This window comes from Equus quagga, unplaced genomic scaffold (genome assembly GCF_021613505.1).
Source record: "Equus quagga isolate Etosha38 unplaced genomic scaffold, UCLA_HA_Equagga_1.0 73442_RagTag, whole genome shotgun sequence".
Taxonomy (NCBI): domain Eukaryota; kingdom Metazoa; phylum Chordata; class Mammalia; order Perissodactyla; family Equidae; genus Equus; species Equus quagga.
Genome location: NW_025802777.1, coordinates 10,914,201 through 10,935,508, shown reverse-complemented (window position 1 = coordinate 10,935,508; position 21,308 = coordinate 10,914,201). Strand labels below are relative to the sequence as shown.

The window sequence follows — 21,308 nt, the reverse complement described above, 5'->3', positions numbered from 1 at the left end:
AGGCGTTTCCCTGGGTCACTTTTCAGATGGGTCAGAGAGCCCCCAAGACACTGGCTGAGGACAGCGGGCACCCCCCCCCCCCCCCCCCCCCCCCCCCCCACCTCAGAGCATTGATGTGGATCATGCATGCTGTACTTGTTTACCGAGGAGTCAATAATGAAAGGAACTTGGTGAGGACCGAATCCTCCCTTTCAACTCTGATGTTGTAATATCAGGGGTTAAGGATGCATTAAACGCTGGCGCCTTTTCTCTGGCTGCTCAACAGGTAGCATTTTGCAAATGCCTCCCCCCTACCTAGCCCCCAGCCTCTCCCTCACGAGAGTCCTCATTTTGGGTTTGAGAAGACGTTGGGGATCCTGGAGAAGACCAGCGTCGTGAGGGCAGCTCCGCTTGTTTATGAGGGATGAGCAGGGGGCGCGCACAGAACAAAAGCCTTCAGGAGCAGGGAGCGCTGGTCCACCTCACCCAGCGATCACCGGCATCATTTCAATGGAAAGCAAAGAAGGTGTCAACACAGGCAGAGGCAGCATACGCCCTGGTTCCTACGTTGCTGCTGCTACTATTATTGTTGCGGCTGCTCCTCCTCCAACATAGCAATCCTGTCTGCGTGCGAGCCCGGGCAGACGCCCCACCACCTCCCCACTCTTCCCCCAACCCATCCATCCATCCGTCCGTCCATCCAGGGTCTAGAGGGCCCTACGGTGGGTCAGGCCCTGGGGTGGACACCAGGCACCTAACCCACAATCCACGGGGTTCAGGAGCGCCTCCCTCCCTTCCTCTTGCCCCGGGTGGGTGCAGCTGATGAGGGATTTCACCGCCGAAAGGTCCAGAAAGCCTAAGCCCAGAATCCAGGCGAGAGGCGCAGCCGGAGGCGGCCCGACTTGGGCGGCCGGGAGCGCGCGCCTCGGAGGCTGCGCGGGGTCCCCCTGTCTGGCGCTCAGGTGGCTCCGCCGCCCACTCCGCCGCTCCCCTCCCCGGACCCTCCCCTCTCCAGCGAGGGTCGAGTTTGGCTGTTGCGCGCGGGGAAGGAGGGGCTACGAGGGATTTGAAAGTGCACAGGCTGCGGAGTGGAGCTCGCATCTGTTCCCGCCGCCCGCGACCGGATTAAATTTCTGCAAATTCAAACTGAATGGGGCTTTCTTCCGCTGCCTTCCAGAGGGCGCCTGGAGCCCGCCGCGCGCTGCTCGCGGGCGGGAGCGGCCGGCGGGCGCACGGCTAGGAGCGAGCGAGCCGGACCCGAGCCCGGCGGGCCAGCCGGCGGCGGCGAGGGAGGAGGCTGCGGAGGCGCCCGGGCTCCGGGACCCAGGCACCGGGGCTCCGGGACCCAGGCACCGGACCGCGCCCCCCGCCACCCCTCCCGGGCCGGCGCGGCTCCCTGCGCGCCCGAGCAGGGCGACTGTCATTAGCCGCCCGGACGGGACCTGGGGCGGGCTCCCGGTGTCCTGAAAGGGGCCCGGGCGACCCTCGGAAGAAGAACTTCTTGGGGGCGGGTCCCCGGCATCCCGTCGCCCGGGCGGCCGCTATTGTCTGCGCGCGGCGCTCGCCGGCGGCCGGGGGCGCGGGAGCCGCGGGCCGGGCGGGGCCGGGCCCGGGCGGCGGCGGGAGGAGCGGGGGAGCCGGAGGAGGAGCCGCGAGGGCGGGAGCCGGGCCGGAGCGGCGGCGAGCGCGATGCCGGCGGCGGCGGGGGACGGGCTCCTGGGCGAGCCGGTGGCGCCCGGGGGCGGCAGCGGCGGCACCGAGGACGCGGCCAGGCCGGCGGCGGCCTGCGAGGGAAGTTTCCTGCCGGCCTGGGTGAGCGGCGTGCCCCGCGAGCGGCTCCGCGACTTCCAGCACCACAAGCGCGTGGGCAACTACCTCATCGGCAGCAGGAAGCTGGGCGAGGGCTCCTTCGCCAAGGTGCGCGAGGGGCTGCACGTGCTGACCGGAGAGAAGGTGAGCGAGCCGCCGGGCGCGCCGCCCCTGGGCTGGGGTTGGGGGGTCGGGGCGGGAAGGGCTAGCGGGGACCCTGCGGAGAGCACTGCCCTGGGAGTCCGGCTGCGTCGTCCTTACCGGGCGCCCCCCGTCCCCCGCCTTTCCTCTCGGGTTGAAAGAGGAATCGAGCCAAAAGCGCGCAGGCCCTCGCAGCCCGGGTGTCGGCTATTCCCGAGGGGCGATCTGGGGCCAGTTTCCCCGGGGGCGGCTGGTTTCCCCGCGCAGCTGCCCGCAGCCTTTGTGCTCCTGGAAGGGCGCCGCCTGGCGGACACCAGCGCGGGGGTCGGGCTGGGGGGCTCTGCTTTCGGGGCCAGTAGGGGCCGCCGAGGAGCGGAGAGGCAGGATCCCGCGCCGGAGGGCGAGGGCCCTGATGTTGAGGGTGAGAGAGCCAAGTAGCCAGCCGTTGAGGGAGCTTGGAGTCTGATCACCCTCCTGGGCTCTGGGGAGGCGGTGGGGGAAGGCCGAGACCCCAGGGTCTTTCCTCTCCACCCGTGGGCTAGGGCAGCTGGGGAAGGTTTGCACGCCCGGAGGAGGGCATTTACACGCCGCCCCCAACCCCATCCCCACCTCCTTCCCTCCATCCCCCCCCCCTTCCCAGGGTGGAAGCTGCAGTAAGGACCCTGCTATGGCAGGTACTCCCAGACTTCAGAGGTTGGGAGGGGCCTTCTTATCCTTGTAGAAGAGGGGACAGTAAAGGAAGACCCCCAGAGACCGGAGCGGCACCCTCTCCAGCTTTGTGAGAAGTTAGTTGGTTGTTAAGCTTTGCCAGGCGAGCCCCTGGAAGATCTAAGTTGTGACTTAGATTTGTGAGAAGAAACCCAAGATATGATGACTTAGTTTTGAGGTGAGTGGCCCAGGCACTGGGTCGCCCCCAGTGGTGAGGCCGTCCCAGCCTGGGAGTGGCCGCAAGCTTGGAGCTACTTCAGACTGAGGCTGCCCCAGGCTCCTGGTCATCTCAGACAGAAGTCTCCCCCCCATGGCTGGGGGTTGCTCAGGGCAGGTGAGGTGGCAGCACCTTTCTATGGCCCGTTGACCAAGGGGGCATCAACAGTATGGCAGGAACAGGGCTTCCTACCTACGCTTCTGCCCTGTGACCTGGGATCCTCTGCCCAGCCTGGCAGCCCCTGGGAATACTCTGCCGTGGGACCGCTGATTGCAGGGCGACCTGCCTCGCCTAGCTTTGGTTTCCCTCCTTCCCCACCGTGTCCTGGTGCATTTGAGTGCAGGTCTCCATCATCCTTGTCATTTGTCCTGTATTCCTACAGCCGCTCTGGGTGGGTGGGGGGGGGGGGGGGGCCTTTTTGTTTTGGGTAAATGGAGCGAGAGTGAGTCGTTTTAAAAAGTGCCTCTTGCTTGAACATTTTCATGCCAAAAGGGAGTGTTTGGGATGAACTCACTGAATTGAGTAACTCTTCAAAGAAGAAAAAATCTCTCCAAACCTCATTCTGGACCAGAGGCAGCACGGCACGCTTGTCTTTGGTTCGCAGAGGGCTGTCCCACTTACACATGGGCCAGGGCGCTAATTACAGCGCGCTTGCTCCTCCGCGCCTGTGTCAGTGCCTGTTGGCACGGATGGTAGAACTTTATTTTCATTCGAAATGTATAGGATTCCGTCTGGTTGTGCATGTTCCTTCTTAAAACTTAAGCAAGAAGAGACGAGGCTTTATGCTGACAGCGTAATGGCCAACATTACGAGCACATTCGTCTCCCCTGCCCTGCCGCTCAGCAGCGTCTGGCTGCCCTCCACGTTCCGTGCCGTGTTGTGACTCCGCGCCTCACCGCTGCGTTTTGGCTCCATAACACGAGGCTGTTAACTTTAGCTGAACGCACTCAGAGCTCGGTCTCTAGCCGGGCAATCAGGTTCTGGAGCTCTGTGCTGGACCCACAGGGCATTCTAGAATACAGGGAGTTCCTGCCCAAATGAGGTCCAAATGAGGTGCCTCCTTCACCCCGGGGGGGCCCATGCCCCTTTCTCTCCCATCTTATCTTTCTTCAGTGATGAGTCGCTTCATCTCAGCAATGCGAGGAACTATTAATTGGATGTAAAATTATTGCGCTAAACTAATTGATTGAATGTAGTTAAGGACGGTGGTTCTTAGGGTGGGGGAGGAGGTGCAGAGATTTTTCTGGCGTGCCCTTCTCCAGCCTTTAGAATCAGTGCCCCGGTGACTGCCAGCATCATGAGAAATCTGGATTTTAGTTCTTGATTGTCAGCTTTGAAGAAACAATGGGTGTCATTCATAGCTTTTATTTCCCAAATCCAATACCTTTAATGCTTAACTAATAGTTTTGGGCTTTGGCAGATGTAGAGATTAAAATGTTTGTGTGTGTGTGTGTGTGTGTGTGTGTGCATGACTCTGCCTGGGAAGAATTGCTGAGTTCATGAGTCCCCATTCCGCTCATGTTCTGGAAATTGTCTTACTCAGGCCAAAAGGTGAAGTCAACCTCATGCTATTTGCAGCCTTGTGGTCTCTTTAAAAGGTGAGCTATTAAGAGGATTTTCCCCTGGAGAGGGGTTACTCATGTGAGCCGAGCAAGGGGAGACCTTGAGGTGATAGGTCTGAGGAAGAAAAATGAGTTGTCTCCCATGGTGGGTGATGTGAGTGGTGGGGGGAGGCCTCCCAGCCAAATACCTCCCCCTTTTGGGGGTGCGTGCTTTTTGCATAAAGCATTTCACTTTTCTCATTTCCTTTCTTTTTTTAAAGGACACAGACCACGGCAGAAGGAGAATTAAGTCATGAATACCATAGTAAGAAATGGATGTATGCCCCCACATCATCCCCCGACGGGAAGCGTCGGGGCAAGCGTCGGGGCAGCTTGTGGTTGGGAATCAGTTCATGAAAAAGCCAAAGGGGGGATGGCAAAAGGGAAGAAGAGAGGGTGCCCACGTTTGGCCTGCTTCACAGTTGCAGTTGCAAACTACACTCTTCATTTTGGGTGATTTGTGCCAAAATACCAGCAACCAGTGTTGCTGGTTTAGGACACTTGGAGTATTGCATTTTGACTTGGTGCACATTTCCAAAAAGATTTGGGCAAAATCCTCCGTGGCTTGTTGGGAATTACTGTCTGAGTCCAGATGACAAAAGGAGCCACTTTTTCCTGGCTTTCATTTCAGGCTTCAATCCTATCTTATCAAGAGGCTTCTTTTCCCACCACGGGCCTGCAGGACAGTGTTTTGCCAGCCTTTCCTCTGAAGTTGTTTGTTTGAAAGTCATTTGAATCTAGATGGCCCTTTTACTGCTTGAAAAGAAAGAATGGCTTTGGGCGAGACCTAATTTTGTCCTCCCTTAGCTGGGAGTGGAGGCAATCTCTGTTAATGTGGCTTTAAAAATAAATGATTCACTTGGTCCCGTGAAATGCTTAATTGGTACGTTCTCAGTCAGACAGTGTCTTTGACTAAAGGTGAGTTGATGATTGGACAAGGAAAATAATCACAGAATCAGATTTGGAAAAGTATCCTTCTGTGTGGCTTTGAGACAAAGCGAAATTGCTGAGCAGGAGTATGGAGTACTGACTTTGAAAGATCCACAAAGGTTGTGCTTGCTGCCTCTGGTACCTATGAAATGCAGAGTCCCTGGCACATATAGGTTATTACTACATTTTTTAAAAAAAATATTGGCACCTGAGCTAACATCTGTTGCCAATCTTCTTTTTTTTTTTTCTTTTTCTTCTCCCCAAAGCCCCCCAGTACATAGTTGTATATTCTAGTTGTAGGTTCTTCTGGTTCTGCTATGTGGGACGCCGCCTCAGCATGGCCTGATGAGTGGTGCTAGGTCCGTGCCTGGGATCCAAACCGGCAAAATCCTGGGCTGCCAAAGCAGAGCTCGTGAACTTAACTGCTCCACCACAGGGCTGGCCCCTGTTATTACATTTTTTAAAAATTGATAAAATATAGTTGGAAAGGCTTAAAGAGAAAACATAGGTATACCTCAGGTCTGGAGCTGGTTTCACAGGCAGATAATCTGCAAAAAGGAAAAGAGTTGATGCCACCATTCCCTTCTTTTGTGATTAAGTCTCTCTAAGATACAAAATAGGGTACGTAAAATGATTGGTTAACGTGTTTAAATATCTTGTTCTAATCCCCCGTTAAAAAAAAAAAAAGCCTGTTTATCGCTTTCCTTGGAGCTATTTTTGGGCTAAAAAATCAGGATTGCCTGCTTCGTAAGTTGCCAGTAATTAGACCTTGAGCACGACAGTGCCAGCTACCTGGTGCGAAGGAGTTACTAAAAATACCATTTACTATGTTTTGCGGAGCAGGAAATATGACTAATTTTAGAGGTGGCCTTTTGGCAGATCCGTTTTTAGCGAGTATTGCTGAAACAAACAGGTGCTAAATCCTGTATTTTTTTTGAAAGTGCTAGAAATTTGGGTATAATGGCTCTGAGGAACAAGAAATGCTTAGAGAACTGGAAATTCCTATTAATCCTTAGCAGGGATTTCTTGGCAAGAAGGAGGCATCTGGCAGAGGCACCTGCTCTGTGTGTTGTGTGTGACAAGGTGGCGCCTATAATTTCCGAGATTGCATGCTGCAGTTGTGGGCACGTTCTTTTTGAACTTCCTGCCCAGCCTCATCTTTTTGAAGTACTTGTGAATGATGCAAATTGGCACGTTGGGCTGGGTTCTTAGGGTTCCCTGCTAGGCAGGTCACACGGACTTCAAAGGCTGCGTTGAGTTCACGACAGCGCTGAACGGTGCCCACGAAGAGGAGTCCAGCCCTAAATTTTCTCTGCAGGTGTTGCGTTACCAGCACAGGCTGGGTTGCCTGAGAGCACGCCGCACGCTGCTGGCTGTTCCAATGCAGCGTGGCAGTCATTCATCCCGATGGTGATCTTCCCAGAAGGTGCGGGGAGTGGACGCTGTGTGTCCCCGAAGAGACGGGCATGCTGGGTGTCCTTTGTGGGAAAGTGGTTTGTGTACGAAATATCATTTACCTTGGGCTACAAATGCCCTTCTCGATTATTCATGGTAACCGAGCGACCTGCTCTCTTGGCTAATTGAAACCCAGAGATAACGCCCAAGCCTTATTTTAGCAACTGGTGAAGCCTCTTTCTCTGCTCAGCCTGGGCTCTGGCCCCCTCCCAGTGCTGACCTGAATTGCATTTCATGCTCTCTGATGCTGGCTGGTGAGATGACCAGCAGGAAAGAGGGGAACCCCGGGACCCGAATAGTACCCAAGTAGGCTGATACCTCCACAACTTGAGACAGCTATTGCATCTCTTTTATCGTAGATACCAGCTCAGTGGTATAGTGTTTGTAGTTTATTTAGAGTCTTCTTGCATTTTCTCATTGGATGCTCGCAGTGACCCTGGCCAGGTGAGAACCGGCTTCTTACCTGCGTTGTCTAAGTGGAGGAAAGCCATGAGTCGATTTTCCCTCTCACCTCCTCCTCTCTATTGCTAGGGCTGTCGTATCAAATAACCACTAACGGGGGCGCTTAAATCAACCGAAATTTATTCTCTCACATCTCTGAAGGCCAGAAGTCCAAAATCAAGGTGTCAGCAGGGCCGTGGTCCCTCTGAAGTCTCTAGCGGGGGGATCCTTCCTGGCCTCTTCCAGCTTCTGGTGGCTGCTGGCGCTCCTTGGCGTTCCTCGGCTCTTAGCTGCAGCGCTCCAGTCTCTGCCTCTGTCTTCACATGGCCTGCTTTCCTCTGTGTGTCTCCTTATAAGGACACCAGTCATTGGATTTAGGGTTGACCCTAATCCAGTACGACCTCATCTTAAGTGGATCATACCTACAAAGAACCCATTTCCGATAAGGTGATGTTCACAGGCACCAGGCGTTAGTGCTTGAATGTATGTTTTGGTGGGACATAATTCAACCCACAACACCTTCCTAGATTGTTAGGATTGGGTTGGAGGTGATTTCCTGGGAAGCAGGCCTTGAGCAGGAGACGAATGTGGTCTTAAGGAGTATCCTCAGGACCAACACCTTCGAGGGGAGGGGAGGGAAGCGGGGGGAGGGGAGGGGTGGAGCAGAGCAGCACTGAGCAGAGGGAGAAGTTGGGCTGCAGTGCAGTGTCATTCGAAGCCCCTGTCCATGCCAAGGTGGGCTCTGAGCTGAGATGGCCCTTCAGAGGTGTCCAAGTTGAGGCGAGGGGACTGCGCCTTTATGCCTCTGCATGGACCTGCCACTGGATGGGAGCTGCCCTGGGGAGGGGGCATGGCCTTGGACACTTGCTCAGGGCGGTTCCAGGGGCGAGCTCACAGCTGAGAGCCAGCAGCAGTGGCAGAAGCGGAGGAAGTTCTTCAGGCCTGAGGTGGAGTCTGGGCAGTGGGGCGCAGTGTCCACTGCTTCCTGGGTGACTCAGTGCCAGGGCCTGGGGCGTCTGAGCCTGAGTCCAGGTAGTTCCATCAAGAAGGTGGGCAGCTTCTCCGCCTCACGCTGCCGACCCAGTTGTGGTCCCTCTCAGGCTGAAATGACGGCACAGTCAGTGGAGTCTCCATTCCAGACACTCTTAGCATCCTGCGCAGCATTCTGGTCTCACGTTTCTCTTCAGTCGGAGTTCTCAGGGCTCTCTGTGGAGTTTGTGGGTACTTTGAAGGTACTTTTGTGTCTTGTGTATTTTATGTGTTCTCTCTGTTTTCTTTCGAGAACTATGTACCAACAGAGTTGGGCTAATTTGTCGACGGCTGAGCCTAATTCAGAGACAGCGTGCTTTCCTGGGCGACACCTCGTCTCTCCCATCACTCCTGGGCTGTGGGAAAACTTGTTGAAGGAATTGTGGGAAATTGGATTGTTGCCACTTAGAGCAATGATTCGGGACCTCCAGGGGGACAAAAAGACTGCTCAGGTCAGAGCCGTCTCTTAACAGCCTCTTCCCACCTCCACCATGCCGGCTCTGCCCTACTTCGCTATGCAGTTTCGAATTACTGTGCTCTTTTTCGTTTTTAATCATTTTTGTGTGTTTTAAGATTCATTAGGTTAAGTTTTGGAGTAGATAATGTAGACACCTGGTCTAAAATTCAAGGGTTTCAAGAAGGTCTGTAGTGAGAGGTAATTCTGGCTCTCACCTCTGTACCTCAGCACCTGGTTCCTCTCTGGCGACCTCTGCTTCCGGTTTCTGTGTATCTTCCAGAGAAACTCTATGTGCATGTGAGCGTACATACATTTGATGCTCTATGTGCACACATTTGTAAGTGTATAGGTTTCGAGAGATCTATTTTTACACTGTACATGCTGTTCAGTATCTTGCTTTTTTACTTAGCAATATGTCTTGAACGTCCTTCCCCAAAACTACTACAGAATCGCCTCTTTTTTTAAAATTATTGCATGGTAGTCATTGTACAGAGGTACCGTATTAACTTACCCACTCCTTGTTGGTTAAGTCAGTGGACACTACTTAAGGAATGAAGGACAGTTAAAGAATGGACATTTAGGTTGCGTACAATTTTTTGTTATTCCCAAACTATGCTGCAGTAAATATCCGTGCCCATTTGTCATTTTATAAATGTTTCGAGTATATTGAAGGATAAATTCCTAGTCTTAGGTGAAAGGGAGTGACCGTGTTAACTGTTGATAAATATTGCCAAATTGCCTTCAAATTGGTTTTCCCAGTTTATACTCATGTCAACCTGGTGTGAGGGTATCTTTCCACATCTCTGTCAATACAAGGTACTCTCAAACTTTTTGGTCTTTGCCAACCTAGTAGATTAAACATGGTGTCTTGTTTTATTTCTAGTTTCTCTTATTACAAGTGAGTTGAGCATATTTTCCTGCGTCCAATGACAATTTGCACTTTATTTCTGTTCATTGTTCACGTCCATTCTCCATTTTTCTCATGGGTTTTTGGTCGTTTTCTTATTGATTTGTAGGCACTTTTTATATATTAAGGAAATTAGTCCTCTTTCAGTGCTATGTTTGCAGCCTCCTCAATTTTTCCCTGCTCCCTGTTTATTCTTTGTCTTTGTTTCTTGGTGGTTCTTGCAGTGCAGAGGTCATTTCCCTGGTTTCCACCAAACTATAATTATAATTACATTTCTGGAGAGAGGATCCTTGACTTTCATTAGATTCCAAAAGGAGGTATTTACCTCCAAAATGTTAAGAGCCACTGCTTCATTGCCCACCCCATCAGCTCTGCTGTCTGGAGGGAGGTTGTGGATTATTGGGATGAGGATTTGGGTCACCTTGGTTTGTTAGCACATGTGCTAATTGGGCGAAAGTTGCAGAGTGCACTCAGGCTAGGCAGGCTGGTTCTACAACCATGACCTTGGACTGGGCATGCCAGATTGCTGCCCCCCTGCCCCTGTCATGTCAGGGGGGTCACAGGGGAAGGGCACAATGGAGTGTAAACAGATCTTTGGAAAACCTTGGCTCTTTGCTGGGGTGACTTTGAATCCACATCCCGTCATCTCCTCACCGGAGAGGCAGTAGATACAATTTATGGTGGGTGGTTGAGAAGAAAGAGAAAGGGGAATATCGAGGGAAACGATATTTTAAGGAGCAATAGCTGTCACTTAACTCGACCATAAAACGCATGAAGTCAAGTGTAAGCACATGTGTAAAAATATGCCTTGAGGCCCTCTGGGATATTTCGTCTACTTGAGGAGCCCTCTGGGGAGAGGCTGGTGGAGTGAACAGCTGGGCCTTGCTGTTTGGAATCATCGAGGTCAGCGCATCCTCACTCTGATGACCCTCTCTGAAATGCTTCTGTCCCCTGTCACTCTGTCCTCCTACGCTGCTTTGTCTTTCCTCAAAGTGCCTCTCACCACTTGTATTTGTTTACTGCGGCTGCCGTCACAAAACATCACACACTGGATGGCTTAAACAGCAGAGTTTTCTTGTCACACAGTTCTGGAGGCCAGAGTCCAAAATCAAGATGTCGGCAGGGTTGATTTTTTTCCGAGGGCTGTGAGGGAAGGGCCTGTTCCTGGCCTCTCTCCTTGGCTTGTCTAAGACCATCTTCTCTGAGTCTCCTCACGTCGTCTTCCCTCTTTGTGTGTCTGTCTCTGTATCTGCATTTCTCCTTCTTATGAGGACACCAGTCATTACTGGATTAGGGCCCATCCTACTGACCTCACTTCAGCTTGATTACTTCTGGAAAGACCATAGCTCCAAATAAGGTCACCTTCTGAGGTACTGGGGGTTAGGACTTACTATAGTCTGAATGTTTATGTCTCCTCAAAGCTCATATGTTGAAAACTAATCCCCAACGTAATGGTATTTGGAGGTGGGGCCTTTGGAAGATAATTAGGCACAAGAGCAGAACTCTCATGAATGGGATTAATGGTCTCATAAAAGAGGCCCCATAAAGCTCCCTTGCTTCTTCTGCCGTGTGAGGATACAGTGAGCAGATGGCGTTTGTGAACCAGGAAGACCTCTCTCACCAGACCCCAAAGGTGCTGGCATCTTGTCTTGGACTTCCAGCCTCCGGAACTGTAAATTTCTATTATTTACAAGCCACCCAGTCTATGGTGTTTTGTTATAGCAGCCCGAGTGGACTTAATCATAATGAATTTGGGGGGGACACCATTCAACTCATCATAACACGTGACCCCGTGGTATATATTCATGTGTTGAGGTGTTTATTAGTCGCCTCCCCACTAGGCTGTAAGCCCCTTGAGGAAGGGGACCGCTGCTGTGTTCCTGGTGCCTAGAATACTACCTGGTACAGGGAAGATGTTCTTTAAGTATTTTTTGAATGGATGAAAGAATACTTTGATCTCCCCAGGACGCGAGGACAGCCTTCTGGATGACGGTGTCCCAGTTGGCAGGGGTTGGCTCTGAAAATTCTGTCTTTCTCACTCTGTGCAGCTCCTGGGCATGCCTGTGTGAGTGAGGAGTACACTGAACAGGTTGTCCAGCTGGCTATCTTTGGGAAACATCCCAGCCCCAGAACAGCTGTGCCTTCTGCACGGATTTGTTAGGAAGGGCACCTAGCTATCAGAATGACAGGTGACCAGCCAGAAGCAGACAAATATTTTGCAATGTCGTGAGACTGTTAATAGACCCTCAGCTCTTTGCTGAGAAAATATACCAACACTGCAGCAGATGGGCAAAGTTGCTATTTGCAAACATACATTTTTTTGGATGTTTCCCATGGAGCTATACGGAGGTTTAGCTCCAGCTCTTAGACTATAATTTTTTTTTATAAGTTTATCAGCTTCTTAAGCGAGATTGCTGCCCAAATATTTCGCAATCTTGCTTGCTTCTCTTGTCCTTTCTCTGAGCCATTTGATTACTCTCATCTCCCTCTTTGCATTGCTTCTGTCATTTGGTCCCATACTTGAGTTCTGGTTGACTTGCATCCTGCCCCGTGGCTTTTTGGGAAGATGTCTGGCTGTCTCTCTGCCTCTGTTTAGACAGTCTTGTTCCACGATGCTCCTCTCTTGGTCACTGCCTGCTCTTTGCCAGAGCTCTGTGCAGGACACACAAGAGAGTGGACAGCAGTGATGGGCACCCACTGAGCATGGTGCTGAGGGACAGTGGCAGCAGAAGATGTGGCAACCATGCTCAAGGAGTTGGCTGTCTCTCTTTAGGGTGGATAGGCTGAAGTTCAGCCTCCCAGCGATTCCTTTGTCTCCCTGGAACAGAAGAGGGATCTCGTGACCTCTGGAGTCACCAAAAACCTGCCAGCAGAGTGCTTGCTCTTTGCTTTGACTGCGAGGATATAATACTGATAAAGACGATAATAATTCCCATTTATGGATCTTAGACCGTCTGCTAGGCTATGTCCCAGATAATTTCTGCGTAACGTAATTTATTCCTGACAGCGTCTTTTGTGGTAGGTACTGTTGCCCTGATTTTGCGGAGTTGGGTAACCAGCTGTCTCCATGTGCCCAGGACTATCTTGACTTTGGCACTGAAAGCCCTGCATTTTGGGAAACCCCTCCGATAACGGCAAAACTAGATTCACCCAAGAAAACATTTCATTGAAGTGTTTGGAATCCTACTGAGGGTTTTCAAATAAAAGTATTAATGAGCAACTAATCAGGTCGTGAATCAGCGAGGAGTAAACTGAAGCCCAGAGCTCTAGGCGTAACTGGGATCTTTCTCGCGGATGATGACCTCCATGTGGGGTCCCGGGTAGTGAAGGGTGCTTCTCCCACCCTTTGCTCCAATATGCTAGGTTCACGGCGCACTCCGAGTCTCAAAGTGTGGTCATCGGTACTCGTCTGCCATCTTTTATGAGTTCACTTTGAGATGAGGAGCTTGAGCGTGTGTGCGTGTGGGTTTGTGTATACCATACACATACAAATGTATATATGAATGTATATATACAATATATGTATATATATGTATCGATTTATATGTGTGTGTAATATACATGTACACAAATATATGTGTGTATATACTATTAAATATAAATCATATAATACTATACTAAGTATAAATATGAGCATATAACTTTTTGGGAGCCAAACTTTCTCGATGAAGGAAGCAGTGGGGACCGGTAGCCACTTTGAGGAGCTCTGGTTAGCTTTCAGTCTTTTTTTTTTTTTAAAGATTTTATTTTTTTCCTTTTTCTCCCCAAAGCGCCCCCAGTACATAGTTGTATATTTTTAGTTGTGGGTCCTTCTAGTTGTGACATGTGGGATGCTGCCTCAGTGTGACTTGATGAGCAGTGCCATGTCCACACCCAGGATCCGAACCGGCCAAAGCCTGGGCCACTGAAGTGGAGCACACGAACTTAACCACTCGGCCATGGGGCTGGCCCCAGATTTCAGCCTTAGTTTTAGTCCCTTCCTTTGCACTGGAGGGAGAAAAATCTCTATGTGGGGATAGAGGATTTTGAATCAAATGGTGAGGCTGCAAGTGCATGTCTTATGTAGCCACACTGGACAGTCCCTGTTTGGTATGAGAACGAACACAGGTTATTTATTAAAAACAAAGCAGAGGGGCTGGCCCCGTGGCTGGGTTGTAAAGTTCTCATACTCCACTTCGGTGGCCAAGGGTTTCGCCCATTCGGATCCTGGGCACGGACCTAGCACCACTCATCAGGCCATGCTGAGGTGGCGTCCCACACAGCACAACCAGAAGGACCTACAATTAGAATATACAACTACGTACTGGGGGGCTTTGGGGAGAAGAAGATAAAAAAACAAAAGTAACCAAAGCAGATCGCTTGGTGCCTTTGCCTTGCTTCTTGTGCAGACTATCTGCAGTTAGACCAGCTTTTCCAAACCCCATTTGGGCTGAGAAGGGGCATCAGAGGCAAATGGAAGGAGGAAGTGCCCAGGTGGAAATGAAACATCGGGGCAAGTTGGCTGTGGCGTCTGGGATAAGAATATTCTCGTGTTGTGTCTGAGCCCTCCTTTAGTGAAAGCAAATGGATCAAGATAAGCATTATCACTTATGTAATCTGGTTTTTAGTTGTAATGACTGCTGCTCTGATGTGAAAGTCTAGCTTACAAGTGCATTCTTTATTCCAGGTTAAAAATTGAATTAGAGAAACCAGTCTGTGACTCAGTTCTCAGTTGAACATTTTTACATTTCGTAATAATAATAAAAAAACCTCTTTTGAGAATGCTTTTCCAGGTTTGTAAAGTGTCATTCTCACAGGGTGACATGTTATTCTATTAAAAACTAACGTTCGTGAGCGGTAGTTGCAATTTCAAGCCCAATTTGACATAATGAAACTGGAATTTCCCTCTGGAGGAAATGTGCTACGTGGCTATTGTACTCCCACCTCATTCGTTACCTGAGATGCTTTTTCCTAGGTCAAAAATGAGCTTTTTATCATAGAGGGCCATTAAATTAAAGCACCTGGGAGGGTGAGGGGTAAGCAATAGTTTCTTTTCAATAATCTGACTTAGAATAATGTCTTCCAGATTTCAAAGGGGCATATTTATTTAAAAATAGATATAAATCATCTAATATAAATCAGTGTATTTCCTATGATCAACTGTAAATTTTTTTTCGGTAAAAATTTTATTTTTCCTTCTTCTTCCCAAACCCCCCCAGTACATAGTTGTATATTTTAGTTGTGGGTCCTTCTAGTTGTAGCATGTGGGACGCCACCCCAGCATGGCCCAATGAGCAGTGCTGGGTCCACACCCAGGATCCAAACCGGCAAAACCCCGGGCTGCGGAAACAGAGCGCATGCACTTAACAGCTTGGCCACGGGGCCGGTCCCTATAGATATTTTTTTTTTTTTTAAAGATTTTATTTTTTCCTTTTTCTCCCCAAAGCCCCCCAGTACATAGTTGTGTATTCTTCGTTGTGGGTTCTTCTAGTTGTGGCATGTGGGACGCTGCCTCAGCGTGGTCTGATGAGCAGTGCCATGTCCGCGCCCAGGATTCGAACTAAGGAAACACTGGGCCGCCTGCAGCGGAGCGCGCGAACTTAACCACTCGGCCACGGGGCCAGCCCCCCTATAGATATTTTTTAAATAATTCTTTAAAGAATTTTTGACCAAGTATTTACTGTTTTAAAATTCTTTAAACTGGTTCAATCCCAAATACATTTTAGCATATTTGAGGTTATTAATCAGTCAAAATAAATCCTGGGCTAATATTTGTTAATTGCCGTATATTTTTTTCTTGCATAGCTACTTACAGATAGTTTTTTCATTCTTGTCTCTGCCACTTGCTACCATATTTTACTTATCACATTTCATTATCTACTCCCCTTCTGTTTTAGATACTTTAAAAAAATTATCCTTCTTTTTCTTGTTAATTAAACTTGATTTTTTTATGCTTGGTTCCTTGTGGAAAATAAATAGAAACACAAAGAAGAAAATAAAAATCACATGTAATCAGACCACCCAGCAGTAATCATGAACATTTAGGTGCTTGGGCTGGTTTATGTGATACAGAATAATACACATATACATAGAGTTGATTTTCCCCCCTTTGAAGCCCTGTGTTACAAAATTGAGGTTACCATGTTCATATTATAACCTTACTATTTTTCCCCATCAGAATACATAGAGAACATTTCCTGTGTTTTTAAATATTCTTTTAAAATTTGTTTTTTGGTGACAAATAGCATTCCATTATTTGGAGTTACCGTAATTTTAAAGCTAATTCCTAACTGTTGGCCATTGAGGTTATTTCAAAATTTTCCCTAAATAAGTAATACTTCTGTTACTTTCCTTTTATGAACATCTCTGAGCCGTTCCTTAGGGTAAATGCTTAGAAGGCTATTGACATATTGCCAAATTGCACTTTAGAAAGATTATGCCAAATGACACAGCAGCATATGGAAGTGACTTTTTAAAAGTGCATTTGGATAATTAGTAGGGTTAATCATAATTTATGTACTTGACTGAAAATTTGTGTTTCTTCTTTTATTAGCTATTGTTAATGACTTTTCCCCATTCTTCTGTTTGTCTTAATTGATCTGTACAAACTCTTTACATATTAAGGACATTAGCTTTTTGTCTCTCTTATGTTGCAAATATTTTCTCCCAGTTGGTATTTGTCTTTTGATTCATTTTGTGTCTCCTTTTTTGGGAGGGGCACATAGAAATTTTATATTTTATCTAGTCAAACCAATTAGTCTTTTTTCTTTAGTTTTCTCTTATTTTTTGTGCTTAGGTAAACTAGAGGGTTCATTATTGGGGCTTTTTTTTGGTAAATTATCAGTGAGTCTTGCCAGTGTTTCATTGTTGTCTGCAGAAAAATCTTTGTCTTGGGTAGTGACTTTTGACTGTATTTTCTAACCTGTTGCATAATGATTTAACCTAGGATTCATGTAGTAAAGCACAGGCTTTAGGGGCTGACAGCTTTGGATTCCTATCACCTTTCTGCTGCTTAGTAGCTATGTGATCTTGGGCAAGTTTTAAGCCCTCTAAACTTCAGTTTCTGTATCTGTAAAATGATGATAATAATACCTCACGGATATTCAATGGGAATTTGATTAAATATATGTGTGTATAGAAAAAAGGATAATATATGTATATATGTGTAAAGCCAGCCATGCTGGTCTAGTGGTTAAGATTTGGCACTGTCACCACCATGGACCATAGTTAATTTCCCAGTCAGGGACCCACACCACCCGCCCCTCTGTGGTCAGACTGTGGCAGCTGCGTGTTGCCGTGATGCTGAAAGCTCTGCCGCCAGGATTTCAAACACCAGCAGGGTCACCCATGGTGGACAGGTTTCAGCAGAGTTTCCAGACTAAGAAAGACCAGGAAGAACGACCTGGCCACCCACTTTCAAAGAAACTGGCCATGAAAACCCTGTGAATAGCAGCAGAGCACTGCCTGATACAGCCCTGGAAGGCGAGAGGATGGCGCAAAAAGACAGGACAGGGTTCTGGTCGGCTGTGCGCTGTGCACGGGGTCGCTAGGAGTTGGAATTGACTCCACGGCACTAACAGCAAATATATGTGTGAAGCTCTCAGTTAGCCTGAAAATATCTTCACTGTTGTGTCAGTGAACCAATGGCAGTTGGTTATTCTCTTCTCTTCAACTTTCGAGTTTATATTTAACCCTTAGAGATGCGTGTTATTTCTCCTCCTTCGGATAGCAAGAAAGAGAGAGCCCCTCAGTTTATTGCGGAAGATGGAGTTTTATTTTAAGAATAAAGGGGAGGTGAGGAAAAAGATTCTGGCTACGACTCTCACCTCCGCTGTCCACACCTCCTTAAGGACTGGAAGGTCACTTGGGATGCCCCGGGGGGGGGGGGGGGCCTAGATGTCTGCATTCCTCGAATTCCACTTCCCTCCTCTCTGCCTCTGCCAGGAGCTTCCACCAGCTTCCGGAGCTCTTAGGGAATGTTCCTCTGTCTGCTCTCCTCTCTGCCTCACAGCTTCTAACTACTGCTGGCGTCTCTGCCTCCTGGTTTTTACCTTCTGCTTTAAGTATTATTTGGTTCCCTTACATTTCTTGGATTGGTGACATTCTGCTGGGAAGGTATGATCATTGAATCCTTACTGGCCTTCCCTCCTTGGCACCCACCATCCTTTGACAGTAGAAAATCATTTTAACAGTGGAAAAGAGAGTAAATCTGTAAGTGATTCCCCACGAGCCGCCAGGTTGGTATGGTGTGGACGTATTGGACAACTTGATTCCCCATGTTTTTCATTTGTAGCCAACTCTTTTCTCAACACTCCGCAAAACATTTTACTGTTGGTGGTTATGATGGCCTCTCCGTTTGTGTTTTTGGGGTGTGGTGCTATATTTGTTAACTGGCCCTTTTCTAGAAGCCCCTATGGTTTTCACTGTGATCTAAGATCTGGGTTGAGAAGTTTGTCTTGGGTTATTGTTGCCAAAATTTCTGGGTTTCCAGTTCCTATAGTACTCCACCCCACCCTCCCGAGAGGTACTTTATTTTTGTACCTTTTCAGCTGAATTTGGCTGCTAGTCATCCTCTGATGTGAGAATAGAATATTGATTGTTTCCTGTTGCCCATGGGACAGGAAAACTTCTTGAAATAGAGCTAATTTGGGAGTTTAAAGTACTAAATGTCAGATTTTGAAGGAAGCATGTCTAAGATCTCTTTGTTATAGAAGGGAAGGTCGTCCTAGGTCGAGGGGAAGGGAAAGGAAAAAAGAAAAAGGAAAAGAGAAAGCAGCTGATTACTTCTCTTCTAAATTATTCCCTCCACATTCACGGAGCACTCTTTCCATTTTTATAACGTTGCTTTTTAGACTTATTTCTTAATCTAAAGCCATTTGCTAGGTGTCCTGTGAGGTCAGAATGCTCATTGCTGGAGAAATTTCCCACTTGTAACCAGTTAAAAAAAAAAAGCATTATTTTTACTTGGCCATTGGAGATGATCATGTGTTTTTTCATTCAAACATTTATTGATTATCTTCTTTATGCAGAGCCACTGGTAACCTGTATGGGCTTTCGTACAAATTAGAAAAAGTTCTGCCCAGGCAGACCAGTTAGACAAACGCATCCACTCTGGGTAGACCAGTCAGGAAAAGGTACCCTTCTGAGTGGCTGCAGCTCCATGCTGTGTGGTTTGGCAAGCAGACAGAATTTCAGGAAGAAAAATATACCCTTTTCTCCAGAGCACCCAGGCTGGCAGGCCACGTGGGGTCTGGGTTTCTGTCCCCAGTGGCCCCCTCCAATGGATGTTTCTGGTGTAAGGCACCAAATGCACTGTGCACAGGCCCGAGACTCTGATCCGCCCTCAGAGGAATGTGGGTTCTGGACTTGGAACCAAACCACAAACAGAACTCATGGTGTTATAGTGAAAATCTTCCTTAAAGAGTGACGGATGACGTGTCCTAAGGTTTCGGGGAATCTCAAGTAAAATTCTACAGAATCAGTCCTGGTTCCTCTCTGGAAATGCCCACTCTGTTGCTTGGTTCTAGGAGAGAAAGACAAACAAGATGGAGAATCCGAGTGAGAAATAAATTCCGTTGTGTTTGTGTCACTCACTGTCCGGAAGACACAAGACATGCCCCAGCATCTATAACAATTAGGATCTTGGGGAAGGGCTCTTCACTGGAGCCTCAAGACCTGTGACCCTTCTGTCTCCTGAGCCATCATTCAGCCCGATGGAGGGCTTCCTGAGTGCTAGGAGCTACAGCAGCTGTTCAGCTGGGCTCCAACAGACCTTACAAGTTGGAAGAGAAAACTCCCCCCAAAGTTCCGATTGCTTGCCAGCCCCCTCTGCACAGTTCCTTCCTTGGATGGGTAAATAGTGTGACAATTTAATAAGGGACCTGTGACAATTATATGCAAGTGAACAGATTTTTTTTTTTTCTGCGAAAGGAACGTGATGGTTTTGGGTTTCTCTGTGTGTAATCTGAGAGGCTTATTCATCTCAATGGGACGGAGGAAAATTCCGGTATTGGGGAAGCAACTTCTGATTTATCATGAACAGCTGGTTGGGCCATGCCTCGTTGGTGCCCACACATAAGCACCCTTTTAAATATAGATGCTCAGTGTGGCTTCTGCCTCCAAAAGGGCTTGTAAGCTGGTGCTCGGTGTTTTGCACGGGTTGTCGGGCTGCTGCCATCCTGAGCATCCTCGTATGGAGGCCCAAGCCTTGCATCTGTTAAGCTGAATTGTGTCTCCCACCAAACGTTGGAGTCCTAGCCCCCCATTAGCTCAGAATGTGACTGTATTTGGAGACAGGGTCTTTAGAGAAGCATTATGGTAAAATGAGGTCATTAGGGTGCACCCAAACCCAATACCACTCGTGTCCCTATAAGAAGAGATTAAAACGTAGACACACACAGGGAAGACCATGTGAGGACCCAGCGAGAAGACTACAAGCCAAGGAGAGAGACCTCAGGAGAATCCGGACCTGCTGACACCTTGGTCCTGGACTTCCAGCCTACAGAACTGTGAGAAAATGAATTCTGTGGTTTAAGCCGCCCGGTCTGTGGGATTTGGTTATGGCGGTCCTAGCAAACAAGTGTCGTGTTTATATATCCAAATACGCTGGGTGTCCGGAAAGCTTGGGCCAGCCTCAGGAGTCTGGTTGGGAAACACAGTGGATTACTGAGACCTCTTTCTGTCGGAATCCTGTTGATTCTTCAGTCACTTTGTAGTCTTGGAAGGAACTGGGGATTTTTGTCTCCCACAGCCCTGGCCTTGCCGAATTCTGCTTGGTGGTGGATTGCATTATGTCTAGATACTCCAATACCTGGCAACAGCCTCCTCTCTCAGTTAGAAAATTGATATTGCTGATTAAACTCCTGAAGTGTTTGGTTGTGTAGTGCCATGTGCTGTCTGGTTCCATGTAGGAATAACAAAAAAAATAAATAATCTCTCTGAAAATACTTAGTCTCAATCGTAGTTTCTATTTCTCTGGTATATTTATTTCTACAGACTTCAGAAGAACAAAGTGTCTTAAATTTCTACCAGATTTTTTTTTTGGTGGGAAGATTGTCACTGAGCTAACATCTGTGCCAATGTTCCTCTATTTTGTATGTGGGACGCAGCTACATCATGGCTTGATGAGCAGTGTGTAGGTCCGTGTCCGGGACCTGAACCCACGCACCACAGGCCACTGAGGTGGAGTGCACAAACTTAACCACTACACCCCTGGGCCAGCCTCCTACTAGAATTTTTTCAGGGGCACATTTACGTATATGAAATCATGAAGACAGTCCACATAGGTAGTTATATTTTGTTTGTTTATAGGATATTGACATGTGGCTTATGAATAATTTGCATATGATTTGTGTGCACCCAAAAGGCTATTCTGTGCACTTCTCGAAAGTTTACATTGAAAAGGTTATTCCTGCTAGTAGCTTCCTGTCACATGTATTAGTCAGCTCAGCTGCTGTAACAAAGTACCACAGAGTTGGGTGGATTAAACAATGGACATGCCTCGTCTTACAGTCTGGAGGCTGGAAGTCCAAGATCAAGGTGTCGGCAGGGCTGGTTCCTTCTGAGGCTGTGAGGGAGGATCTGTCTCAGGCCTCTCTGCCAGCTTCTGGGGGCCTTGGGCATTCCTTGGCTTGTAGATGGTGTTCTCCCTGGATC

At 48.5% G+C, this 21,308-nt stretch overlaps 1 protein-coding gene across 2 annotated transcripts in view; it reads left to right on the top strand.

The window, feature by feature from the left end:
* The first annotated feature begins 510 nt into the window (after positions 1 to 510).
* The window catches only part of LOC124234220 (hormonally up-regulated neu tumor-associated kinase), a 103,465-nt gene continuing 82,667 nt past the window's right edge, over positions 511 to 21,308 (top strand). The window contains exon 1 of one of the 2 annotated variants that reach the window (XM_046651464.1): positions 511 to 1,932. In XM_046651464.1, coding sequence (XP_046507420.1) covers positions 1,669 to 1,932 — 264 coding nt within the window. In that variant the 5' untranslated portion in view covers positions 511 to 1,668. The remainder of the gene's footprint in view (positions 1,933 to 21,308) is intronic. The other variant, XM_046651465.1, reaches the window with a different exon arrangement.